A 27,488-nucleotide genomic window follows, 5' to 3' on the forward strand; every position below is an offset into this window, starting at 1 on the left:
CTCCAAGTGATAAGGCACAATCTGCCTGTTACAAGAGGTTTTTTAAAAATTAAATCTATCATGGAAAATACACTGGCCTTTGCTACTATAGGCAGCTCAGGGACAGTCAGATAGTTGTAAAAGTCTGGGAAGTGAAAAGTTTGAGGAGCTACCGGGACCTTATAACATTGCCAGGTACAGTGGGAATTAGGATGGAAGGGATAGTGAATTCACTGGTAGCCCCTTGGGAATATTACTTCCCAGTCCATGCTGATCCACCTGTCCTTGGGGTCCCTAGACACTTCTAGAAAAGGCTAATCCTGAAGGTTGGCCTACCCTGAAAGTCTGAGACAGTTCCATTCTTGTGTCTTTAAGGAGCCTTCTCTTAGGTAAAACAAGGTCAGGAAGGAGCTAGAAACAAATTTGGGGGGTGGGGAAGCTGGACAGTCATTTCTCTCAGGAGGCTGTCTTCCTAGGTTCTTACTGATTAGCAATTCAGATTCACTGTTCTCACATCAGCCCATCCTGGAAAAGGCACCTTCCTGATTGAGTATGAGCCATCTAATCAATCATCTTGCTTTTGTGCTGCACCTCTTCCAAATAGTGACTCCATTTCTCCGATCCTAGGAGTGCAGTCCTGGCCAATGGGCCCTTTGTACCCCAGGGGGAGGCTGTCATCCCAGTAACGAATCTGGAGGCTTCAGCATGCCCTGTCTATCTCATATGTAATTCCATTAAAGCAGCAGGCCACTGGCTACCACCTATGGGTATCTGGGCCCTATGGAGCTACCATGGGACTTGATGAATGATGGCATTTGAATCAACCATCTCTATACCCTGTCCATAATAAGGGACATAGGAGTACACAGAAGGGGCTGGGTTTCTCTTCTAGTCAGGTAAATTCCTACCCCTCTATCAAGATCCAGCTCAAGAGTTACTTCCTCAAAGAGTTTCCTAACTATTCCCATGGCCAGAAAAGGCCTTAGATTCATGGTTATCATATTCCCACTCTTACTTTAAGGCTTCATCCCAGCCCAGCTTTGGCCATATTCTAAGCTACTCCCTGAGTCTTCAGGTTCTGCCCAGGTACAAATCTCCAGTCAAGCTGGCCACTCAACTGAGAGCTGAAGGTCATTCCTCTGGCCTCTCATGATGAACAGAAGCAAACTGCAGCTCTGAATATTCCTGTCATAGACTATCACCAGACTTTTATGCTACCTCAGTGGTACCATAGCAGAGCCACATGCCAAATAGCCACTTGTCAGAAGGATCATTCAGTCTCATTCTGCTCCACTGTTTAATTATGCAAACTCATTTGCATCTCCTTCCTCCATCTCTGAACAAACAGCAATCATGCAAATACCATCAGCTATCAAGCCTGGTGGTGGCTCCATAGAGCCCGGATACCCTTAGGCAGTGGCCAGGGGCCTGCTGCTCTAACAGAATTACTGAAGAGCTACACAGGGCATGCTGCAGCCTCCAAAACCAACACTGGGCTGACAGCCTCCTCCAGGGGGTATTGAGGACCCATCACCTAGGGAAGCTCTACTAGGATAGAGAAATGAGGTCACTGTTTGGAAGAGGTACAGCACAAAAGCAAGAGCATGGTCTTCAGACTCAAGCAGACCACACTCCCCACAGCTTCTTGCCTATGCTCCTCACCTGAGAGGGGTCCTACCTGCTCTAGTCACAAGCCCACAGATGGCACCTTTTTGAGAGTTTAGAGACATTGTTTGGTGACCTAGAAGTGGAGGTCAAAGCAGGCATTTTAGTTTTAGCCCAGAGATTAGAGTGCTCGCTCTAGACAGGACAAAGGCCCCCAAAGGCAGAATTGAGTGGCAAGTGTGGAGAGTGCACCAGCAGTAGGTGCTGGAATTAGACTCTCTCCCATCTCAGGACAGAAACAGGAGAGTAGCTGAAGCCAAGGTTTCTCCCAGGCACCAAGACTTGCAGCCAGAGACAGCTTTGTGACCTGGAACCAGTCTATGTATGCCATTACCGGATGCCCCAGCCTGCTCCCTTGGTCAGTTGGGGGACAGTGGCCTATCAGCTGAGGAGCAAGAGGGAGGTAGAACCCACTCCCCTGGAGATCTAACCTCAAGCACAGTCTACCCTTAAAGAAGTGAGAAGCACAGCCCATCAAAGTCCCCACTGAGTCAAAGAAAATGTGAGTGTGGTGCCAGCTGCCAAAGGGAGCACCACCAAAGCCTGGAAATGGACCTGGAGGGGGGATAATATATCATCCTCCACCAACCTCCTCAGTGCACTGTTGTGGACACAGCAGTGGCTCTTTCTGTTGGGGCTCAGGGAGCATGGGCTGAGAGAAACCACTTCTCAGGCTTCTCTAGTGAATCCATCCCCAGTGAAGACAAATGCACACTGGGAGGTGGTGCTTTTCACGCTTCTCCCTTGTCTCTGTCCCTGCCCCTGACTGCAGGCTCTTACTCTTAAGCCACTTACTAGACTGCAGCCTGAATTTCATCACCAAACAAAAATTACATTGCTACAATAAGCAATGTGTGAGAAACCATAGCACGAAACTGTGTGCAACCATGGAACTCATACAGAGCCTTGGTGCCCTGAAAGCTCCCAGAAATGAAGCAGTTGCTTAACACAATATATACCACTGTCATACCCCAAGGGGAAAAAAGAATTAAAAAATCAAGAAGCCTTATCCAAACCTATCCAAATGATAGACACACACACACCATATATATATACATACATATATATATACATACATATATATATATACATACATATATATATACATACATATATATATATACATATATATACATACATATATATACATATATATATATGAGGAGTGCTGGCTCTCTCAGATGAGAGAGAACCAGTGCAAAAAAGCACTGCAATAAAAAATCCAGAGTGTTCTGTCACCTCCAAGAGACCCCACTAGCTCCCAAGCAATGGATCTGAGCCAGAATGAAATGTCTGAAATGACAAACATAGAATTCAGGATATGGATGGCAAAGACCAATACCCAACAACATCATGAGCAAGTTGAATTCCAATATAAAGAAGCCAGAAAAACAATCCAAGATTTGAAAGACAATATGGCTATATTAAGAAAAAATGAAACAGGGCTCTGGAATTGAAAAATTCACTGCAGGAATTTCAAAATATAGTAGGAAGCTTTAACAACAGACTAGACCAAGCATAATAAAGTGTTTCAGAACTCTAAGATAGGTCCTTTGAATCAACCCAAATTTGTTTGTTTGAATCAACAAAAATAAAGAAAAAAGAATTTTAAAAAATGAACTAAGCCTTCAAGAAATACGGGATTATGTAATGTGACCAAATACATGACTTTTTAGCATTCTCAAGAGAGAAGAGACAGTAAGCAACCTGGAAAATATATTTGAGGACATAATTCAGGAAAATTTCCCCAATCTTGCTAGAGAGGTCAATAGGCAGATACAAGAAATCTAGGGAATTCCTGTGAAATACTATACAACAGGGGTTCCTAACTACTGGGGTCATGACTGGTACCAGTCCATGGCCTGTTGAAAACTGGGTCATACAGCAGGAGATGAGCAGGAGGTGAACAAGCACTGCCACGGGAGCTCCGCCTCCTGTCAGAGCAGCAGTGGCATTAGATTCTCATAGGAGTGTGAACTCCATTGTGAGCTGTGCATGTGAGGAATCTAGGTTGCACACTCCTTATGAGATGGAACAGTTTCATCCTGAAACCATCCCTGCCACCCCAGTTCCTGGAAAAACTGTCTTCCACAAAACTGGTCCCTGGTGCCAAAAAGGTTGAGAACTGCTGCTATACAAGACAACCATCTCAAAGGCACATAGTCATCAGACTATCCAAGGTCAATGTGAAAGAAAAAAATCTTAAAGGCAGCTAGATAAAAAGGGTCATATTACCTATAAAGGGTAATACTATAATATTACCCTTTCATAGTATTAGTGTGAAAACCATCAGACTAAGAACAGACTTCTCAGCAGAAACCCTGCCAGCCAGAAGAGATTGGGGACCATTTTTGGCATTCTTGAAGAAAAGACACCCCAGCCAAGAATTTCATTTCCTGCCAAAGAAAGCTTCATAAACAAAGGAAAAATAAAGTCTTTCCCAGAGAAGCAATTGCTAAGGGGATTCATCACTACCAGACCAGTACTACAAAAAATGCTTAAGGGAGTTCTAAACATGGAAACAAATGTGTATTTGTCTGTTTTCACGCTTCTGATAAAGACATAACTGAGACTGGGCAATTTACAAAAGAAAGAGGTTTAATGGACTTACATTTCCACATGGGGAAGCCTGACAATCATGGCAAAAGGCAAAGAGAAGCAAGTCACATCCTACATGGATGGTAGCAGGCAAAGAGAGAGGGCTTGTGGAGGGAGATTCCTCTTTATAAACCCATCAGATCTCATGAGACTTATTCACTATCATGAGAACAGCAAGGGAAAGACCTGCCCCTACAATTCAATTACCTCCCTCCAGATCCTTCCCATAACACAAGGGAATTCAAGATGAGATCTGGGTGGGGACACAGCCAAACCATATCAGAATGATACTTGCTACCACAAAAGTATGTGTAAGCACATAGCCCATGGACCCTATAAAGCAGTGACAGAACTGAGAATAGCCAACAACACTACAACAGGAACAAAATCTCACAAAGCACCATTAACCTTGAGCGTCAATAGTCTAAATGCTCCACTTAAAATAGAGTGGCAAATTGGATAAAAAAAACAAGACTCATCCTTTTGCTATCTTCAAGAGACCCATCTCACATGTAATGACACCCACAGACTCAATGTAAAGAGACGGCAAAAGATCTACTGCACAAATGGAAAACATAAGATAGCAGGGAGTCGCTAGTCTTATATCACATAAAATAGGCTTCAAACCAACAAAAGTAGAAAAGGACAAAGAACAGTATTACATAATGATAAAGCTGTTCAACTCAACAAGAACACTTAACTATCCCAAATATATATACAATTAACATTGGAGCATTCAGATTTATAATACTATTATTTCTAGACCTGAGAAATGACTTTGACAGTCATGAAATAATAGTGGGGGACTTCAATATCCCACTGACAGCAATAGACAGATAATCAATGCAGAAAAATAACAAAGAAATTCTGGACTTAAATTTGGTACTCGACCAATCAGACTTAATAGATATCTACAGAATACTCTACTCAACAACCACATAGTATACATTCTTCTCATCTGCACATGGAACATACTGTAAGACTGACCATGTGCTTGGTCATACAGCAAGTCTCAACAAATTCAAAAAAATCAAAATTATAATCAAAAATCAAAATGGAATAAAAATAGAAATCAATTCCAAAGGAACTCTTAAAACTACCCAAATACATGGAAACTAAACAACTTGCTCCTGAATGACTTTTAGGTAAACAACAAAATTAAGGCAGAAATTTAAAAAAATTCTTTGAAACAAATGAAGATAGAGACACGACATACTAAAACCTCTGGGATGCATCAAAAGCAGTGTTAAGCGGAAAGTTTATAGTTCTAAATGCCTATATCAAGAAGATAGAAAGATCTGAAATTAACAGCCTAAGATCAGAGCTAAAGGAACTAGGAAAAAACAAACTAAATCCAAAGCTAGCAGAAGAAAAGACATAGCAAAAATCAGGGCAGAACTAAATGAAACTGAGACCAAAAATACTGATTCTTCCAGTTCATAAGCACGGAATGCTTTTCTGTTTGTGTTGTCTATGATTTATTTAAGTAGTATTTAATAGTTCTTCTCATAGAGATCTTTTACCTGCTTGGTTAGATGTATTCCTAGGTATTTTATTTTTGTGTGTGTGTGGCTACTGTAAATGAAATTGCATTTCTCTATGGTACTCTCTATGGTCAAGTACCATAGAGAGGATCAACAAAACAAAAGGTTCAATCTTTGAAAAGGATAAATAAGATCGATAGACCACTAGCTAGATTAACAAAGGAGAGAGAAGCTCCAAATAAGCACAACCAGAAGTGACAAAGGCAATATCACAACCAATCCCACAGAAATACAAAAGATCCTCAGAGACTATTATGAACATCTCTATGTGCACAAACTAGAAAATCTAGAAGAAATTGATAAATTTCTGGAAACACATAACCTCCCAGGATTGAATCAGGAAGAAAAAGAAATCCTGAACAAACCAATAGTGAGTAATGGAATTGAACCAGTAATAAAAAACCTGTCAACCAACAAAAGCCCTGGACCAGATGGATTCACAGCCAAATTCTACCAGATGTACAAAGAAAAGCTGGTACCAATCCTACTGAAACTATTTTTAAAAATTTGAGGAGGAGGGACTCCTCCTTAACTCATTCTACTAAATCGGCACCATTATGATACCAAAATCTGGCAAAGACACAACAAAAAAAGAAAACTACAGATCAATACCCTGATGAACATGGATGCAAAAATCCTCAGCAAAATACTAGGAAACTAAATCCAGCAGCACATCAAAAAGTTAATTCACTGTGATCAAGTGGGCTTTATTCCTGGGATGCAAGGATGGTTCAACATGTGCAAATCAAAAAATGTAATTCACCATATAAACAGAATAAAAAACAAAAACCATGTTATCATCTCAATAGATGCAGAAAAAGTAGTCAATACAATCCAAAACCTCTTTATAATGAAAACCCTCAACAAACTGGGAATTGAAGGAACACACCTCAAAATAATAAAAGCCATCTATGACAGACACACAGCCAACATCCTACTGAATGGACAAGAGGTGGAAACACTCCCCCTAAGGACTAGAACAAAACAAAGATGTTCACTCTCATCACTCCTATTCAACATAGTAATGGAAGTTCTAATCAAAGTAATCAGACAAGAGAAAGAAACAAAGGGTATCCAAATAGGAAAGGAAGAAGTCAAACTATCTCTTTGCTGATGATATTATTCTATATCTAAAAAACCGTAAAGACCAAAAGTCTCCTAGATTTGATGACTTCAGGAAAGTCTCAGGATACAAAATCAACATACAAAAATCAGTAACATTTCTATACACCAATAATGTGCAAACTGAGAGCCAAATCAAGAATGCAATTTCATTTACAGTAGCCACACACACAAAAATAAAATACCTAGGAATACATCTAACCAAGCAGGTAAAAGACCTCTACGAGAAGAACTATTAAATACTACTTAAATAAATCATAGACAACATAAACAGAAAAGCATTTCATGCTTATGAACTGGAAGAATCAGTATCATTAAAATGTGCATCCTTCCCAAGGCAATATACATATTCAACACTATTCCTTTCAAGTTACCAATGTCATTTTTTTTTTTCTCACAGAATTAGAAAAAACTGCTCTAAAATTCACATGGAACCAAAAAAACAGCCCAAATAGCCAAGGCAATCCTGCACAAAAAGAATAAATCTGGAGGCAATCACATTATCCAACTTCAAAGTACACTACGAGGTTACAGTAACCAAAACAGCATGGTACTAGTACAAAAACAGATAAATACACCAATGGAACAGAATAGAAACTTTGAAATGAAGCCACACACCTAAAACTAACTGGTCTTTGACAAAGTCAACAAAAACAAACAATAGGGAAAGAATACCCTATTTAATAAATGATATGAGAAAATTGGCTAACTATATGCAGAAGAATGAAACTGGACCCCTACCTCTCACCATATACAAAAAATAACTCAAGATGAATTAAAGATTTAAATGTAAGACCTTAAACTATAAAAATCCTAGAAGAAAATCTAGAAAATACCCTCTTAGATATTGACCTAGGCAAATCATTTATGCTAAGCCCTCAAAAGCAAATGCAACAAAAACAAAAATTGACAATTGGGGTCTAATTAAATGAAAGAGTTTCTGCACAGCAAAAGAAACTATGAACAGTGTAAACAGACAACCTACTGGATGGGAGAAAATATTTGCAAACTATGCATCTGACAAAGAACTAATATCCAGAATCTATGAGGAACTTAAATCAACAAGCAAAAAGCAAATAACTTCATTAAAAAGTGGGCAAAGGACATGAACAGATGGTTCTCAAAGGAAGACATCCAAGTGACCAAGAAACATGAAAAAATGTTCAACATCACTAATCATCGAAGAAATGCAAACCAAAACCACAAAGAAATACCATCTCACACCAGTCAGTATGGTTATTTTTTTTTTAAAAAGTCACAAAATAACAGATGGTGAGGTTGGGGAGAAAAGGGAACGCTTACACACTGTTGGCGGGAATGCCAATTAGTTTAGCCCCTGAGGAAAACAGCTTGGAGATTCTCAAAGAACTAAAAATAGAATTACCATTCCACCCAGAAATCCCTTTACTGGTTATAAATCCAAAGGAAAATAAATTGTTCTACCAAAAAAGACACCTGCACTCATATGTTTATCACAGCACCATTCACAATAGCAAAGACATGGAATCAACCCAGGTGTCCATCAACAGTAGATTGGATAAAGAAACTATGGTACATATACACCATGGAATACTACAGAGCCATTAAAAAGAACAAAATCATGGCCTTTGCAGCAACATGAATGCAGCTGAAGTCCATTATCCTAAGTGAATTAATGCACAAACAGAAAACTATATACCACATGTTCTCACTAATAAGTAGTAGCTCAACATTGAGTACACATGGACACAAAGATGGGAACAATAAATACTTGGGATTCCAAAACTGGGGGTGGGGATACAGAAGGGTCCAAAACTGGGCAGGGGGTAATGGTGGTGGGTGAAAGGGTTAAAAAACTATCTACCACTGGGTAGTATGTTCACTACTTGGATAGTGGGATCACCAGAAACCAAAACCTCAGCATCATGTAACATACCCATGTAACAAACCTGCACACATACCCCCAAATTCTAAAATTTAATAAAACAAACAACGGCAAAAAGAGTATGGGCTTGATGACTGCCAGGCTTGAGCTGCAATTCTAACTCCAATTAGCTTAATGGATCATGGGCAAATTATTTAACCTATCTTGGCCTCAGTACCTAAGTGGGATACATGTAAAGGCGTTAGCACATACTTGGCAGATGAGACAATAAATTGGGATGGTTATTATATTTTATGCTGGCACCAGTGGTATCTGCAGAGGCTGAGAGACCTCTACAATCAGGGCCTGGGGGAGAGAAAAAAAGGGGAATGGGCTATGAAATATATAGGAAAAGCTTCAGAGGGACAAAGAAAGAAAGATGTCTCCGCAGATACCATCTTTTAGCCAAGGCTTTAAGAATATACAGCAATAGGCCAGCTGTGATGGCTCATGCCTGTAATCCCAGGACTTTGGGAGGTCAAAGTGGGTGGATCACATGAGGTCAGGAGTTCAAGACCAGCCTGGCCGAGATGGTGAAACCCTGTCTCCACTAAAAATGCAAAAAATTAGCCGGGCGTGGTGGTGGGCGCCTGTAATCCCAGCTACTCGGGAGGGTGAGGCAGGAGAATTGCTTGAACCCAGGAGGTGGAGGTTGCAGTGAGCCAAGATCGCGCCACTGCACTCCAGCCTGGGCGACAGAGGGAGACTCTGTCTCAGAAAAGAAGAACAAAAGAATACATAGCAGTAATAAGATGGAGGGATATGCCCAGTATTGGTTGGCAGATTTGTATATTTTTGTTGGTTGGTTGGTTGGTTGGTTGGTCGGTTGACTGACTGACTCATTCAATTATTGAACATTTGCTTTGTACCAAGCTCTAAAAAAGCTGATCAAGACAGAGAAGTGTGGCCAGGTAGGGTGGCTCATGTCTGTAATCCCAGCACTTTGGGAGGCCGAGGCAGGTGGAACACCTGAGGTCAGGAGTTTGAGACCAGCCTGGCCAACATGGAGAAACCCAGTCTCTACTAAAAATACAAAATTAGCCCTGCACAGTGGCGCACGCCTGTAATTCCAGCTACTCAGAAGACTGAGTTGGGAGAATCACTTGAAACCGGGAGGCAGAGGTTGCAGTAAGCCAAGATCACGCCATTGCACTCCAGCCTGGGCAACAACAGCGAGATTCCATCTCGGGAAAAAAAGTTAACTGGAAATACAATGAGAACTACAAAGAGGTGATTGTTGCTAATTGAATTAAAAGACAAGGGGCTTCATCTAGACTAGAGAGATTAAAGAGAAGCTATATGGAGCAGGGTCCCATTATGAATTCAAAATTTCAATATAGAAATCTAAGTTAAGCACAGGCAGGGTAAGGACCATTAAGTGACATTAGTAAGAAGTAAACTGCCAACAACAAGGTTTGCAAAGAGATAAACCAAAACAGCGTGGACCTCTGATATATATTACCAGATACAGTCTGCATGGACATTTGGTCTGGGATAGATTCTATATGTGAGCTCATATGCAGGTATTCAAATCCCCCTTGGAAATAGAGGAGAACTAACATTTCTTTTTATTAATCTAACATCTTATAAGGTAATTATTGTTATCAGAGGAGAGGCAGCCTGGGTTCAAATCCTGACTCTGCTTACCAAAAGCAAAGGCTACAACAATAAAAACCTCCATAACTTACTGCAAAATTTATAAGGACATGCTCAAAACCACAGGGCACATTTTTAAGAGTAGAAGGAACACTTAAATAGGAAAAAGGAAGCCCAAACAACATGGTAGATGAGTTAGAAATGTGAAATTTGACTGAGCCAAAGAAAGAATGAGAAAGTAACTTGCAAGGAGGAACTTTGAAGCTAGTTAGAAAACATCCTTTGACAGCCTTCTAACATTAGCACAAGCGAAACGCACTTTGAAAATATGACTGGCTATTCACTAGAAAATGAGTGGGCCACTGGGCATTTGTAAGAGGTGGGAGGGGAGCTGAGTTGAGGAAGATGTTTAGAAATTGGGGAGACCCTGCCAGTAATCTCTGTTTGGGACTTTACTGAGGACCAGGTGACAGAGATTCCCACTGCTAGAGTATATTTTGGCTTCTTGATGTTTCAGAGGCAAGACCTACCTGTTTGCTCCACAGGTCAGTGATCATTTGAGCTGGAAGAGATACTAAAGAACATCTAGATCATGCTTCCTAAATGTGCTCTGTAAAACACTAGCTCTGGTGGATTTTAACAGGTATTTCATAATAGATAATACTTACAGATATAATTCAAAATTTTAGGGAACACATGAATGAGAAATCTTGGGTTAAACATCTAAGACAACAAGAAGCCAATGTGCTCGCTTGAGGATGAACTTCTGATCTAGGATCCATTAGCACTACCCTTATTATGCCTCAATTACATACACCTAAGAAAATATTATTAAGGATGCTACTCTTCTCCAAAAGACTGCACTAACCTTATATTCTTCTAAACTAGGCCAGATCTTTTCTAATTTGTGGTAAACACTATATGTAACAGTACATCAAGTAACTTGATGAGTATTAAAAGATAAATTACAACTTTCCTCCTCCTTCCTCTCTTCCACGCCTGACTCTACCATTCCCTCCATTCATTCTGCTATAGGAGGAATCAGATCCATTTTGAATCCAACAGAGCCATTCTTCACCAAACCTCACTGATGAACCACCTGGATCTCTGGGGCTACTTGAGGGGCCAGCCTCAAATTTTAGAATTTTCTGTTCAGGAGATTTCTAGATGTTAAAATTCAGCCTACTACTTCTTTTAAAAAACTTTTAGCACCTAATGGGATCTAAGTCCCAGAAAAGCTAAGCAATACATTTGATGATTTTATTGTCATCATCCTTATCATTATCAACATCTTCTTTATCATAATGATAGCCATACAAACATTGAGAATTTGCTATGTCAAAGCATGCTACTGAGGCCTCTATTTCATACCTGAATAAAGTAGGGCCTCGAGAGGTTAGGTAACTGGCCTGAGGTCACTAAATAGGGCCAGGATTTGAACTCAAATACTCTGACTGCAGGATCCACATTTTAAACCACCAATCTAGTACCTCCACATGATTACTCTACCAGCCAAACCATTATGGCTCCTATTCTTCTTTGCTCTGCTGCCCCCACTGCTATGAATAATGGAAGGGAAGTAACACAGCTGTATACTACCACATGTGAGGCAATGTGCCTGGTACTTTCTCACTCTTTCCCATCACTACCATTTGGGGTAGGCAGTGTAGATCCACGGAAGACGACAAGGTGTACTTGTTCAATGCCCACCCATCCTGACCCCCTGCCCCAGCTAGCAAATGGCAGAGCCTGGATGTGAAGATCTAGCTTTAAAGCCCACATTCATTCCAGAACTTCATTAAACTTCACTAAAACTTCCTTAAAAATAGTCAGACATAGCCTGACAGACTACAGTTTAAGCTAATTCATACATAATGAAGCATGGAGCACTTTTATTCCACCTCCAGCATCAAGATGGGGTTCTGCTAAATGTTTCTTGGGGTACTGGGGAACAGCTGAGGACCCCTGAAAGACTGCACAGGTCCCTAACATCACTCATTGATCCTCTTGAGGAAAACGGAAATTGATTTTGATTTACGGTTTGTTGTTCTGAAAGAATTATGGTCATGTCACTCACATCATCTCTCCCCCTCCCCCGACTCCTAATTCCAACACCATGATTTTATTATCTTTTTGGCTTGACAGACTAATAGATGATTTTAATTTCACAGAAGCCCACATATGGAGGGATGACAAGGAAAATATGGGCTATGCAGAGATCATTTTTAAAACTTAGGCTATGATGATTCAGGGCGGAAGTGGATGACATTTTTAAGTACCTAGCTTTATGGTCTTTCTTTCCATCTTACCAACCTTCCACAGGAATTTGTTCAGGGAGAAAATTGAAAAGCTTTCCACTGCCACTTATGAGCAGAGCTTTCTCCAAGCATTCAATGCTTTCATCTTCTCTTCTCCAGAATAAAATGCTCTTTGGTTAAAGTGGGCTAGAAATGTACATATGGTATTCAAGACAGTTCACTATGGCAACCTCAGTTTTAGAAAACAGGCATTAGGAGGGCCCAGCTTTGAATACATCAGTAACTATAGTCCCAAGCTCCCTCCCAAACTCACTAAGTTGGGGCTTTAACCAAACTAAAAAAAAAAAAATTCATCCTGGAACAAATTAATATAAACAAACACTGCACAAAACAAACTCAATGCACAACAATATTGGCTTTAAAAATAAAGCCCTACACACAGAATGAGAACCGCCCTCCCAATTACCTACGTGCCAATTATCCCATGCACTGACTGCTGTTAATTACGTAATTACTTGTCTGCAGTACATCATTTAATTGTGGTACATTGCTTCTACTGTCCTAATGATCAGAAGGAGAATGTAATTCCCTAGGACCTGGGGAGTGAAACCTTCTCTCAGATTGAAAGGAAAGTACAGCCCAAGTGAAACATTGAGTAAAGAAATAAGGCTGGTTATAAACCAAGGGCAACAAAGTGTGAATTCAGAACCTCCAAGACTGGAGGTGGAAGTAGGGGATGGGCAGTGGGGAGGAGAAAGGGAAAAATATGTATTGAGTGGTTCCTACAGGTACTGTGTCACTTTTTCTTTTTGTTTGTTTTACTGTATGTAAACTTCTCAATAAACCTAATTAGGGCAGCCATAAAAAAGAATGAGCTTGTGTCCTTTGCAGGGACATAGATGAAGCTGGAAACCATCATCCTCAGCAGACTAACACAGGAACAGAAAACCAAACACCAAATGTTCTCATTCATAAGTGGGAGTTGAACAATGAGAACACATGGACACAGGGAGGGGAACATCACACACTGGGGCCTGTTGGGAGGTGGGGGCCAAGGGGAGGGAGAGCATTTGGACAAAAACCTAATGCACGTGGGGCTTAAAACCTAGATGATGGGTCGTAGGTGCAGCGAACCACCATGGCACATGTATATACCTAGGTAACAAACCTGCACGTTCCGCACATGTATTTTAGAACTTAAAATAAATACATAAAATATAAAAAACCTAACTAGGAAGGACTTATACTGCCCCTTCTCACAGATAAGGAAACTGAGGCTCTGAATAGTTAAGTAACTTGCCCAAAGGCACATAGCTGGTCAGCAGTCAAATCAGTATTCAAACCTAGTCCTTAGACTCAAAGCACTGCCCTTTCTAGTGAGTTACTAACAGCATGGCTGGGTTAACCCGCTGCCTAACCAAAGCGAAACATGTCATGCTTCCCACACCCAGCACACCCAGCTACCTGCTGTGTCTCTGTCACTACGAGGGGGAAATTTGTCACATCTCCCAACCTGGGGTATTACTGTGGTTTTACCATACATGTTTCTGAGTGTACTGGCAGTGGCAAAGGCCACTGGAGAAAGATATTTAGGAGACAACCCAAGCCTCCCCTGAAAAGTTAACAGAGTAGAATGCAGAAGCCAAAGAATACCAATATGGGAACAGCTGAGAGCCACACTTCACTGAAGCTGCCACAGAATGTGACACTGCTGAGCCACAAGAGCACATGCCAGGTTTGGAATCTGCCACTTATTAACCAGGCAACCTTGGAAAAGGGATTTTCTTCCTCACAGGGTCCTAGTTTATTCAATTGAGAAATGGGAATGATCGGTAATGTCATGAGGCTGTTCCAAAGATGTAGTAAGCTGACATACACACACTGATACAGTGACGTAGCTTGCACAATATCTGGAGTTGGTAATAACTTACTGTTTATAGTCTGCAAAGCTCTGATTACAGATACAAGATGAAACCAGGCCTGGAGGAAAATGCACGTAGACCTGGCACCCTAGAGAGCCAAGGATTTGATGAGGAAGGCTCTAATTCCCCTTCTTTTCATGAATAGCCACAAGCCACCTCCCTCAGAAGAAACAATAATGCTATGCTTTTGTTTTGTGCTTCCCTCTAGACTCCCTGTTAACTGACCTAAGATCTCAAAATAGCCTGATTTTTCCCTCCAAGAATGGAACTGGCCAAAACAGTGGGCAATTGCTGACCTCTTCACGGCAGGAGCTGAAGAGGCAGCAAGACCAGCAATGGATTCCACTTCTCAGAGTGACTGATCCCTCCTTTGCTACAAGAGGTGCAGAGAACCTACGGATAACACCTACCCCACAGAACACTGTGCAGGCAGGGCAATAACCCTGCGTGAACAAAGGCAGAGGAACTGCCTTCTTTTTACTTTTCAAAAGGCACAGGATAATAAAGTATAGGGTATTTTCTATACCTATGGAACAAAATATAGTGGATGGAACAAAATAACAATAACACACAAATGAATTGAGCACTTGCTATGTAGCTTTGCACTCATGTGAGCTTTGCAAATATTACCTTATTTAATGCTTGCAACTACCCTACAAGTTAGACATTTTCATCATCCCTATTTTACAGAAAAGGAAACTTTTTTAGCTTATCAAGAATTATAGAAGCAATAAGTGGCAGAAGCAGGACCCAGACCAAAGTCTCACCTGGCTCAGACCTCACAAGCAAGAAAAACTAAAGGTCAAAATGCTGGATTTGCCTCCAGGTTCTGCCTCTTTCATCCTTGTCTGTGCCCTCATGTGGCTTTGGAGGAAATGGAGGAAATCAACAGTTTCTTTCTGAGTTGGGTTCCAAGAGCAGAGCTGAGAGCTAGGTGATGTTCATACCCTTGGATTTAGGGGAAAAGGGATGTGGCTTAGAATACAGAGGCTAGAGTAGGACAGGAAGCTGTGATCAGGAAGACTTTAATCAAGGTGTCACTTCTAGCTCCAATTCTTTCATTATCAACCCAGCTCTGTGACCTTTCTATAAAACGTGAAATGAGGATGTTAGGGAAGTAGGGAAGAGACTGAATGGTTACCAAGTCATCTTGCAGCTCAGAGTCTTTACTGCACATTGGAGAAGATCTGCAAGATCAAGCAACTCCCCAGACAGACGTCAAAGGCACTCTGTTGTCAAAAATCTTAGCAAATAAAAACACTTAATTTTGCCAAGATAGAAACAGCTACAACAATACACTTCACTTTACCAGGAAAAAAATAGCTACAAGAATAATTCATGCATGTAATGTTCTTGTCTTCCATGCCCTACGTAACTACAAATTAATTCTCAGAAGGACACAACAAGAGACTACAATGGCAATACCAAAATGACAAGCCTCTTTTTTTTTTTTTTTTTTTTCCAAAAAAGAATGGCTACCTCTTTACACAAAGGCTTTCACTAAAATTCCTCTGGATCCATACCAGACTCATACATAGTCACTCAGAGCTGGAAGGAAATTTGAAGGTCAGTTAGTCTGACTCTCCAACAGTTGCCTAAATCCCTTCCACAATGTTTCTGAGTATGGGTACCTAGGAGATGCCTAAGTACCCTCATAATAATGAACTTGATACACTCAAAGCAGCCTATTTCATTTTTTTGGGAGTTCTGATTTTTTTTCAAAAGACTTTTATAGTGTGCCAAAATCTGTCTATAATTTTGGTTCTTCCTCTGTACCCTGTGGCTACAAAAACTCCTCCACAACAGCCCTTCAAAAATGTAGCCTCTGAGTCTTCTCTTCTGCAGAGCTATCACTCTGTACTTACAGAAAAAATCTGACCACTGAGGTGTCACTGTTTTTGTTGTCATTCTTGTGTTTTTTTTAAAGACAGATTTACTTGAGCCACAATTATTCCAAGAAGATTACTCCTCCAAATAACCCAAATTGCATATTTTTTCAACCTATATTATCAGCAACACTGAAAGCTGATTATAATCAACTTGCTTTCACAGAAAGAAGGAATACATCAAAAAATAGACTATAAGAGAATCCACTTGGCTAAATGTATCACCAGCAAGCATCCTATGTTCCCAACCAACAGATCAACCAGGAAGAACATTGGATGCACATTTCTCCACCACCGCCCACCCTCCACTAGAATTTAAATGGCCGGGTTTCAAACCACAGAACTATAAAAACCATCTCGCCACAATCTTGCATTTTATAATGTGGAAGTAGAGGCCCAGAGATCCCATCTGTTTCTCCTTGCCATCCTCAAACTTTTATTAATTCTAGGCACCCCACACTTGGTTATGCACTGAGGATACTAAGGCACCAAGCCCTTGCCTTCACAGGTCTCTGTGCAGGGACCCACAAGATAGTCCAAGGGATTTAAAACAGGTTGAGGAATATTGCTGGGGTAGCCCAGTGACAGGCACTGGAACCTTGTACAAAGGACTTAGACGACAAAGGGTTGTTTCCTTTCTCCAGACTTTGTGCAAATTTCCCCTCCCAGTAGATCATCGGTCCCTTCTGTTTGGCAAACTCGTTCTTTGGACTCAGCTCAGGTATCACCCCTGACAGTTAATCCTTGACTCCCTTTAGCTGTCCGCCTCCTTTATGCTCCCATAATACCTTGTTCAAATCACAATCACTGTACTTACCATCTTCTACACAATTATCTTTCTTGTGTTAACTTTTCTGTTAGACTTTAGGTTCCTGGAGATAGGGAACTGAGTATCATTGGGTTTTATAAGTCTAGTCTAATTCAGTTGGTACAATACTGGGTTTGATGAATAAAAAAGTAAACATTTCAGCAGTTTTTAGGGCTAACAGGGGTTTGTCACATACAGAAAAGAATTCCAGGTTGGGAAAGCAGCAGGCAGAGACACAGCACTTTGAAGGGGTGTCATGTGCTTGGAGGACTGTGTGGAATTCTCATGGTGGCAATTCAGGGTGGGAAGGGTGGGCATATAGAGAAGTGGTTGAGGTTAGGGCTCAGGGGTTAAGTTTGGGCCAGATGTGGACAACCACATACACCATGCTGAAAGGTACAGATATTATCCTTTCGTCAGGTGGGAGAGTGACAGATCAGATTTTTAAGGTTAGTCAAGCAGCCATAACAAAGAAGCACTCCACTGAGGGCAGCCATGAGGCAGGAAGGTGAATTTGGAGCCCATTGCATGATCCAGCTAGGGCATGAGGAAGGTTTTTAATGAAGAGCTTTGTGTCCTGAGAATTCTGTGGGGGCCTTGAGGATGAAAGCAAAGTACTGACTTAGATTTGAGAGCTTAGATAGAACCAACAGGATCTGATGAGTAACACGAGGCTTCAGAGAGGGAAAAGCAGCATCAACGTTGATGCCAGGGTTTTCCAGGACAAATCAGACAATGTAAATAGGAACCACGAGACAAGAAGCAAGTTGGGGGAAAGATTATGAAGTCATTTTAGGAAAGATTCCTATGACAACCTTTCCATATGATTTCTCCAGGTGCAGAGCTATCTTATTATTGTTTAAACCAAAAGAGTTGGAGAGATGAAGTGCAAGAAAATCCGTCGTAAAAACCCCAAAAGTATGAGACCAATACTTTAATCCTCACAGAGACAGATGGAGCAGTTCTGATGATTTGAGAGTGGAAGAAACAACTTCAGGTAAAAAATCTTCTGGTTCTTAAACCACCAATCATTTCTCAACCAGTTTAGTTGGTAGTTGCATGCAAAATATTCTCTAGACAAACAAATTCCATGTCTCTCTTATTCTCTGGACCCAACTAAGTCATTTTCATATCTGTTAAAAAATTATCATTACTAGCTGACAGGCTAATGGCTTCACACTACTCAGCAAATCCCAGTCAACACAGAGAATTCAGTTTGTAGTAATTAAGTAGCCCCACAGAGCCATTTTGCTGACTAGCAACCTCATGCTTTACTCATCTTTTCAAAATGCTAGGAGGTCTAGATATTGATGAGGGGAAAAAAAAAAAAAAGCCACATCCCTGCCCCCAGCACACACATGAATAAATCCCTTCTGCACCAAAATGGATCCATCTCCTAATCTAGCAACATCCCCTCTCTCCTCCATTTTATAGCAAAGCAGAGCAAACAACAAACAGAACCTCTTTAGAACCAATTACTCTACTTAAATAAACAGCAAAGGGACTTTTCTAGTCACAGTGATTATCCAAAGTGCACAGGGACTGTTCTTTGTAGAAAACAACTGAAACTTTTAGCTCACCCTCTTCCTCAGGTTGTATGTCAGAATCAGGTTCCGGGAGAAGGAATGGGAGAAGGCCGTGTAGAATTCCAGCACTTTCTGCAGGGCATCCCGTTTGATCACATGCAGATCACAGTAGGTCAAGGCCCTCACATTGGCACAGGACTGGGCAAGGGTGGCTTCCTTCCAGAACACATCTCCAAACACGTCTCCTTTTCCTAAGGAGAGAAGGTGGTCATGAGGAACATGTTTGCCAGGAGAGGTCTGCCCATCCAGCTGGCTTCCCTCTATTCCCCAGAATTGCTGTCCATTCAGCATTCTGCAGATTGGGCTCAGAAAAGGCAAACACTATTTTAACATGAACCTTAACAACGTGCAGTTTAAGAAATGTTTAAGTAGCAGTTAACACATGCCAAAGTTTAATCACTTTGAAATCATTTATGTCACCTCCTCAAAGGGTTATCTTGATCATCCTATCCAAAACAGGACACACATGCCCATTATTCTGTATCACACCCCTTTTCTCCCCCATAACACTAATCATAATCTTTCATTATATTACTTGTTCACTGGTTTATTGCATGTCTTTCAACTTGATAGCTCATGTGTCTTATTCATCCACATAACACAGTGCCTGCACAAGGTAGGAGCTCAACCAATATTTATAAGCAGAAGGAAAGAACGGAGGTAGACTGCGGTGGGTCTATACTAGTGTGACTGAGAGGTGAATATTTAATGGAGCATGTGGACTCTTCATCAGAAATCTAATGAGCAAGAGAGGTCTCTCTCTGGGATGATCCACATGGAAGAAGTCAGACAGAGTTCTTTCCTTACCACAGTGTGTCCACCACCCTAAGGTTTATGTTTGTATAGTGCCTCTTTCTCAACCTCTCTCCCATACCTCCTTCCAGAACATGTTTCTTACCCTTGCTAAATGTCCTCCTGGTGGTATAAAAATATGGGCCCTATATAAATGGCATCTCCGGGATCCTCTCTATCCCTAGCATTCCACAAGAATACATTTAATAAGTCAACAGAATAATGCTATGGACTGAATGTGTGTGCCCTTCCCCCTTAATTCATATGTTAAAATCCAAACCTCAGTGCAATGATATCAGGAAGTGAAGCCTTTGGGAGGTAATTAAGTCATGGGGGTGGAGCGTCTCATAAATGGGATTAATGTCCTTATAAAAGGGACTCCTAAGAGCGCTCCTGTGCTCTTTCTATCATGTGAGGATACAATGAGAAGTAGGCAGTCTGCAAACCAGAAGGGGGCCCTCACCAGAACCTGACAATACCAGCCCCTGGTCTCAGACTTCCAGCTTCCAGAACTGAAAGAAATAAATTTCTGTCGTTTATAAGTTACCCAGTCTACGGTATTTTGTTATAGAAGCCCAAATTAAGACAAGTACTAATCCCATATAGCCATATTCTGGGTCAAAACTTTATCAGTCATCTTTAACCATCTGCTTTTCACACCTAGGGATATTCTTTCTACCTTTGCCAGCAAGCAACATTTTAACATATGTCAAATGCAAAGCCTAATTCATTTCTGGCATAGCCTCTGGTTATAAATAGTTTAAAATGTTGTTTATCTTGCCTCTAAATTTTCAGCACGATAAACACAAATTTGAATCCCCAGGGAGCCAACAAGGAGTACGCAGGAGAAGGGAAAAATGCTACCAAGGGTGAAAAGTAATGTATTCAAGGGAGTTGTCAGCCTGTGCATCCAGATCGGCCAAGCTCCACAGCTGAAATCAAAGGACCTGTAGCTCAGTGTGTTTAACAGGCCAGCTGTTTTCCTGATTAAAGCTAAGGAGGTAATTATACTTCCAAGTACATGGATAGAACTTGACTTTACCTCAAACATCAAAAAGTGTCCATTCTAAGTATGTAAGATATCTGTGGGCACAGCCTTCCCTAAGCACCTCCAAAATGTGAGCTGAAAAACATTTATACCAGACATACTACTTCACAGTTCTTTATGTGTTTGTGGTTCTAAGTTACGAAGATGGTTTTACTGAGTCAATGTGAATAGGATACATACTGGGGTAGTTTCTAGGCAAATATGTCTTTAAAACTGCGCTACTTAGATTCTCTAACTAAGTTCTTTTTTCAAACATCTGTAACATAGGTGGCTCATTTAGGGCTGGGGTCAGTAAAGGAGAATGTTTCTCTCTGTAGGATGCTAACTGGCTTCCATGGAAATAGGCTCATTTATTGTGTACGCCCCAGTACTCAGTTCTAACCAACAAGGCTGGCCAATTCATTTGTAAATATTATATGTATTAAGCATTATATAACCTCCCTACACTGCCCACAATGGCTTATGCACCCTTCATATTTGTGTCATCTTGTTCCTCAAGAGAATGTCCTTCCTCCAGAACATTATGGTAGGTAGTTAAAAATAGGCCCTACCCATTCTTTTCCCCGCAGTACACACATGCTGCAACTCCCATCAAGAGGTGAAGTCTAATTCCCTCCCCTTGAATCTGGGCTGGCCTTAGTCACTCACTGGCCTCAACCAATAGAATGTGGAAGAAGCGATGTTCTGGGATTTTGAGTCAAGGTCATAAGAAGCCTTGCAGCCTCCACCTGGATCTCTGAGAACACTCATTCTTGGGACTGTCCCTCTTGGAACCCAATCAACAAGTGAGAAGCACAAGCCACACAAGGGGTCATATGTATATGCTGGGGCCCACAGCCCAGCTGAGCTCTCAGCTGACAGTCTCAACTGCCAGTCATGTCAAGAAGCCATCTTAGTTGTCCTGCCCAGTCCAGCCTTCAGATGACTACAGCCCCAGTCAATGCCTGACTGCACCCACATGTGGGAAGTACAAGTGACAACCAACCAGCTGAGCTAAACAACCCACAGAATGGAAGAGACAATAATAAGTTTCTTAAGCCACTAAATGTAGGAGTGGTTTGCTACATAGCAATAGAGAGCCAGAATACACAGAATCATGGAGCTTGAGACCAGCCTGGGCAACAAAGCAAGACATCGCCTTTGCAAAAAATGAAAAACAGCTGGGCATGTTGGCATGCACCTGTAGTTCCAACTACTCACGAAGCTGAGATGGGAGGATTGCTTGAACTCAGGAGTCCAGAATTTTGAGACTGCAGTGAGCTATAATCGGGCACTCCAGCCTGGGCTACAGAGCAAGACCCTGTCTCAAAAAAAATTACCTGCTAGGTTATGTAATATTCCAGCAGAACATCACAAATCATCCCAACTCTGAGCTGGCATCCCCCTCTTCCTTCCCTGAAAGAACTATAGAAGACAGAGCAAGGGGTGGCTCTAAGAGGGGCAGATTTTCCTCTGGAAGCATTTGAATATCTGTGAGAAAATGTAGAATGTATAAAACCTGCAGTCTCCTATTGGGATGAAATGTGTTATAAGCCAGCACTATTGAGAGTAGAAGCTAGCTGATAATCTTGCCTGATTTGTATTAAGATTACTTCATCTAAACAAGACCCAGTACATGAGTGTTACACTTCTCAGATGAATTTGGGAGTCATTTTTCTAATTACAAAAGAAACTATTAGGTAAAATAGTAGCACTGCATGTGCATGTAATTATAAATATATCTATAAAAATTCAGTTTATAAGCAACTCTTCAGGGGCATACCTATTGCATAAAACAAGGGGCAACCATATTGTGGTTGGAATACACCATGAAATAAATGCATCTGTAGAAATGACAATATTCCCATTATGAAACATTTTCCAATCACAGGTTTTGACAGAAAAAATAAATGGAGGGTAGTTCCTACTACAAAAAGTATTTCACGGTAAGATAATCATGATTAATCTGTAGGGTCTAAGAGTCTCAGTATTGTCATAACTTGAGTTGATTTTCAACCCAAATTGAAAATCATATAACTTTACTTCCTGTCAAGGCAGTAGTTTTGGTATAAATTATCTGTTAGTGAGATTTAAGAATGTAATATCAGAGGAACTGTCAGATCCAAAACAAACTCAGGACTATTCTGGCAAATGCAAAATGTTTTTATGACACACATAACTTGGGAGAACTGTCAAGGGGAAGGAGACAGAACATTTGGCAAGCTGCTCATAAGTCACACACAATGCTGGAAATAATGAGTTCCCAGGTCAGGTTTGCAAATCAGAAGCCCGGACAAGCACTACACCCACATTTGTTTCTCATTTGCCAGTGTATGAAATGATCATTCACTCAAGAACAAAAGGTACCCCAATGCACTCAGCAATCAAGCTACTGGAGGCAATCAGCCTATTGATTTATTTATTACACTGAGGCTCTGGGTGCAGAATGTTAAAACCTAATGTTCCAAGTCTCTAAAATACTAACATTCTAAGAGGACATTCTGAGCTGGGGGGAAAAAAAAGAGGGAAGTAAGGAAAGGCAGGCTAATTAAAACTCCAGGCAAACATCTCAGTAATAATTAATCCTCCTCCTCCTCCCCTCAATTATATGCAGCTGTCTTTACTGAACCTCCAATTCTGCAGTGGACTCTAAACAGCCCTATGGGGTACCAACATAGGACTGAAGAACATCCACAAAACATAGCTGGGAAGTGGGACACAGGGCTGAGGTGGCACAGGGCCAGGGAGGGGCACAGCACAGAAGAAAACCAAGTCCCTGCAGGCAATTTGGTTTAATGAAGGGCAAAGGCTAGAACAGCCAGCCACTTGAGGAAGCTGAAGGCGGGTGAGTGGGGTGAAATGGGATTACCAGGGTGAATTCAAGAGATGCTGGAACTCTGGGACCCTGGAAGGATCAATAGTCTTCCTGAGGTTAAAGAGTTACAGGGAAACAATTCTGATCTGAACTTTACAACTAAGTCTTGGAACCCTCGAGAGAAGGCGCTGTTTATTCAAAGACAGGCTCTGAGTGAGCTTGGCAGACCTGGGAGATCAGAAAAAAATGAAATTTCTGGCTGCTTGTCTTCACTATTCCCTATTATATGCTCTTTTAAGGACAATCTCACAGTGTTATAATGTACTCCACAAAATATAATTCTAATATTAAACTCACTATCTGCTATTGAGATCATTATTTCTAGACCCAAACCAATTTAAACAAATTCATTCAGTCATTCATGCAACTTTTGCCAGGCACTGTTCTAGGGGCTGAGGTGTAACAGCAGAACAGCAGATACAGTGAGGGAAGGAGATGCAGGTGACTGTAATGTGTTAGGGCCTATAACAAGGGAGAGTCCAGGAGGGGTATCCAGCTCAAGTTCAAGGTTATAAGGGAAGTCTTCCAAGATTTGATGTCTGAGCCTCAACCTGAAGGATGAGTTCAAGTTAAGCAGCATAAAGCTGAAGCATGGAGATGATTCCAGGCAGAGGGATCAGCATGAGCAATGCCTTAAGGCACAAAGATCTGCCTCTTTAGCAAAACTGAAAAGCTATGGCCAGGCATGGTGGCTCACGCCTGTAATCCCAGCACTTTGGGAGGCTGAGGCGGGTGGATCATGAGGTCAAGGCCATCAAGCACCATTCCTAGCGCTAAACATGTGAAACCCCCTCTTACTAAAATCGCAAAAAAAATAAAAAAACGTCAAAAAAAAAAAAAAAAAACAAATATAGACCAAGTGTGGTGGTGGGTGCCTGCAGTCCCAGCTACTCGGGAGGCTGAGGCAGGAGAATGGCACGAACCCGGGAGGTGGAGGTTGCAGTGAGCTGAGATTGTGCCTCTGCACTCCAGTCTGGGTGACAGAGTGAGACTCTGTCTCAAAACAAAACAAACAAAACAAAAAAAAACTGAAAAGCCATTTGGAAGCCTCTGAACCACCCTGTATTTTGAATTATCTTTTCCTTCATTCGCCTGTAGAAATGAGAGTTATATTTTGTAATCCTTGGAGGAAAGTGCCTGGTTTCCTCATTTGGCAGCAAACTCACCTCAGCACCTTCCACACTGTACACTGACAGTGAGAAACACTGACTTGTTGAGTGAGTAGCTCTTTAGGTTTAGATCCACTACTCTGTTGGGGGCTTCTCTGGGAGGCTGAGAGAGGTGCCAGAAACACGGAGTACAGTAAGGTTTGCCCCCCTCCCCCTACCCCATTGCCTTTACTCCTCTTCCCTAGGGTATCAGGAAGTCCTTTGTCCTTATGCCATTTCAGGACAAGAGGGGTTTTTTCACTCACTTCATCAGGATGATGAAATGCAGCTGCAGAGACCTGACATAGCTGAGAGAGGCTCTGAGGAAGGGGCATCCTCTCTACTGGCCCAAGAGAAAAACTGCTTAAAAGACAGATAAAGGGAGCTGGGTTAATCTTTCCAGGCAAGCCCTAAGCAGAATGTGTGCATGCATACTGAACTAGATAGCTCAGGAAGACAATGACAAGGGCTCAGTTCTCAGACCACCTGGATTATACCACATACCAGGCCCTCTCTTCAGTTAGTGAAGCCATGACTAACACAAAAAGAGAATATGCCCAAATCTCCTCCTCTCCAGTACTGCCCTCAACACATTTTCCAATAACTTATCATCTATTCTTTCAATATGAGTTTTGGGGCAGACAAGCTGGCTGCAAGCCCAGGTTCAACCCATCGAGGGCTCGTGCTGGCCCTGCTGGACTTCTCCTCCTACTCCCTGCCCTCCAGTCACATTGGGAGTCTTGGAGTCCCTCTAAGTTTGGCTCCTGTCTCACATCAGGGCTTTCCCAGCACTGTCCCAGACACTTCACTCTACTCCTTGGCCTGGATGATGCCTGCTCATCCTTCAAAATATGCCTAAACCTCCTCTCTGATCCCTTGAGCAGAGTAGCTCCCTATTATGTATGTCCTCTTCACTCTATGTTTCCCCCTGGAAACACCCATCGTACTTGGAACCGCTGCATACCCAGCACTGTCTCTGGTACATGGCAGGCACTCAATGGTTGTTGAATGTGTACGTAAATGAATAGCACTGGGCATCTTATTGAATCTCTCTCAATCTCAGTTTACTCAACTATAAAATGTGGCTAATCTTACCAACCTGCTATGGTCTGAATATTTGTGTCCCCGCCCCCTCAAATTTATATGCTAAAACCCTAACTCCCAATACAGTGGTATTTGGAGGTGAGATCTGTAGGTGGTATCTGGGTCATGAAGATGGAACCTTTATGATTAAGATGACTGCCCTGGTCAGGCGCCGTGACTCACATCTGTAATCCCAGCACTTTGCGAGGCCGAGGTGGGCAGATCACTTGAGGTCAGGAGTTTGACACCAGGCTGGCCAACTTGGTGAAACACCATCACTACCAAAAATGCAAAAACTAGCTAGGTATGGCGGCGAGCACTTGTAATCCCAGCTACTCAGTAGGCTGAGGCAGGAGAATTGCTTGGACCCAAGAGGTGGAGATTGCAGTGAGTCGAGATTGTGCCATTGCATTCCAGCCTGGGCAACAACAGTGAACTCCATCTCAAAAAAAAAAAAAGAGGGGGGCATGCCCAAGATGGCTGAATAGGAACAGCTCCAGCCTCCAGCTCCCAGTGTGAGTGACACAGAAGACGGGTGATTTCTGCATTTTCAACTGAGGTACAGGGTTCATCTCACTGGGGCATGTCAGACAGTTGGGGCTGGTCTGCGGGTGCAGCCCGACCAGAGAGAGCTGAAGCAGGGTGAAGCATCGCCTCACCTGGGAAGCGCAAGGGGGAAGGGAATTCCTTTTCCTAGCCAAAGGAAATTGAGACACACAACACCTGGAAAACCAGGTAACTCTCACCATAATACTGCACTTTACCAAGGGTCTTAGCAAACGGCACACCAGGAAATTAGATCCCACACCTGGCCCAGAGGGTCCCATGCCCACAGAGCCTCCCTCATTGCTAGCACAGCAGTCTGAGATCTAACTGCAAGGTGGCAGCGAGGGTGGGGGAGGGGTGCCCGCCACTGCTGAGGCTTCAGTAGGTAAACAAAGCCACCAGGAAGCTCGAATTGGATGGAGCCCACTGCAGCTCAATGAGGCCGGCTGGCCTCTGTATAATCCTCTGGGGACAGGGCACAGCTAAACAAAAAGCAGCAGAAACCTAGGCAGAGGTAAATGCCTCTGTCTGACAACTTTGAAGAGAGCAGTGGATCTCCCAGCATGGAGGTTGAGATCTGAGAACGGACAGACTGCCTGCTCAAGTGGGTCCTGAGTAGCCTAACTGGGAGACATCCCCCACTAGGTGCAGACCGACACCTCACACCTCACATGGCAGGGTACACCCCTGAGATGAAACTTCCAGAGCAAGAATCGGACAGCAACACTTGCTGTTCAGCAATATTCTATCTTCTGCAGCCTCCACTGCTGATACCCAATGCAAACAGGGTCTGGAGTGGACCTCAAGCAAACTCCAACAGACCTACAGCTGAGAGTCTCTTTTGACAGATCAACGAGACAGAAAGTTAACAAGGATATCCAGGAATTGAACTCAACTCTGCACGAAGCAGACCTAATAGACATCTACAGAACTCTCCACCCCAAATCAACAGAATACATATTCTTCTCAGCACCACATCACATTTATTCCAAAATTGACCACATAATTGGAAGTAAAGCACTCCTCAGCAAATGTAAAAGAACAGAAATTATAACAAACTGTCTCTCAGACCACAGTGCAATCAAACTAGAACTCAGGACTAAGAAACTCAATCAAAACCACTCAACTACATGGAAACTGAACAACCTGA

General features: G+C 42.0%; 1 protein-coding gene across 2 annotated transcripts in view; it reads right to left on the reverse strand.

Moving 5' to 3' along the window:
- The window catches only part of KCNH1 (potassium voltage-gated channel subfamily H member 1), a 450,237-nt gene that overhangs the window by 78,602 nt on the left and 344,147 nt on the right, over nucleotides 1-27,488 (reverse strand). For both annotated transcript variants that reach the window (XM_017853054.1, XM_017853052.1), the window contains exon 10: nucleotides 18,862-19,058. In XM_017853054.1, the coding sequence (XP_017708543.1) occupies nucleotides 18,862-19,058 (197 nt within the window). The remainder of the gene's footprint in view (nucleotides 1-18,861; nucleotides 19,059-27,488) is intronic.

The sequence above is a fragment of the Rhinopithecus bieti genome, unplaced genomic scaffold (assembly GCF_001698545.2).
Source record: "Rhinopithecus bieti isolate Rb0 unplaced genomic scaffold, ASM169854v2 scaffold_35166, whole genome shotgun sequence".
NCBI lineage: Eukaryota > Metazoa > Chordata > Mammalia > Primates > Cercopithecidae > Rhinopithecus > Rhinopithecus bieti.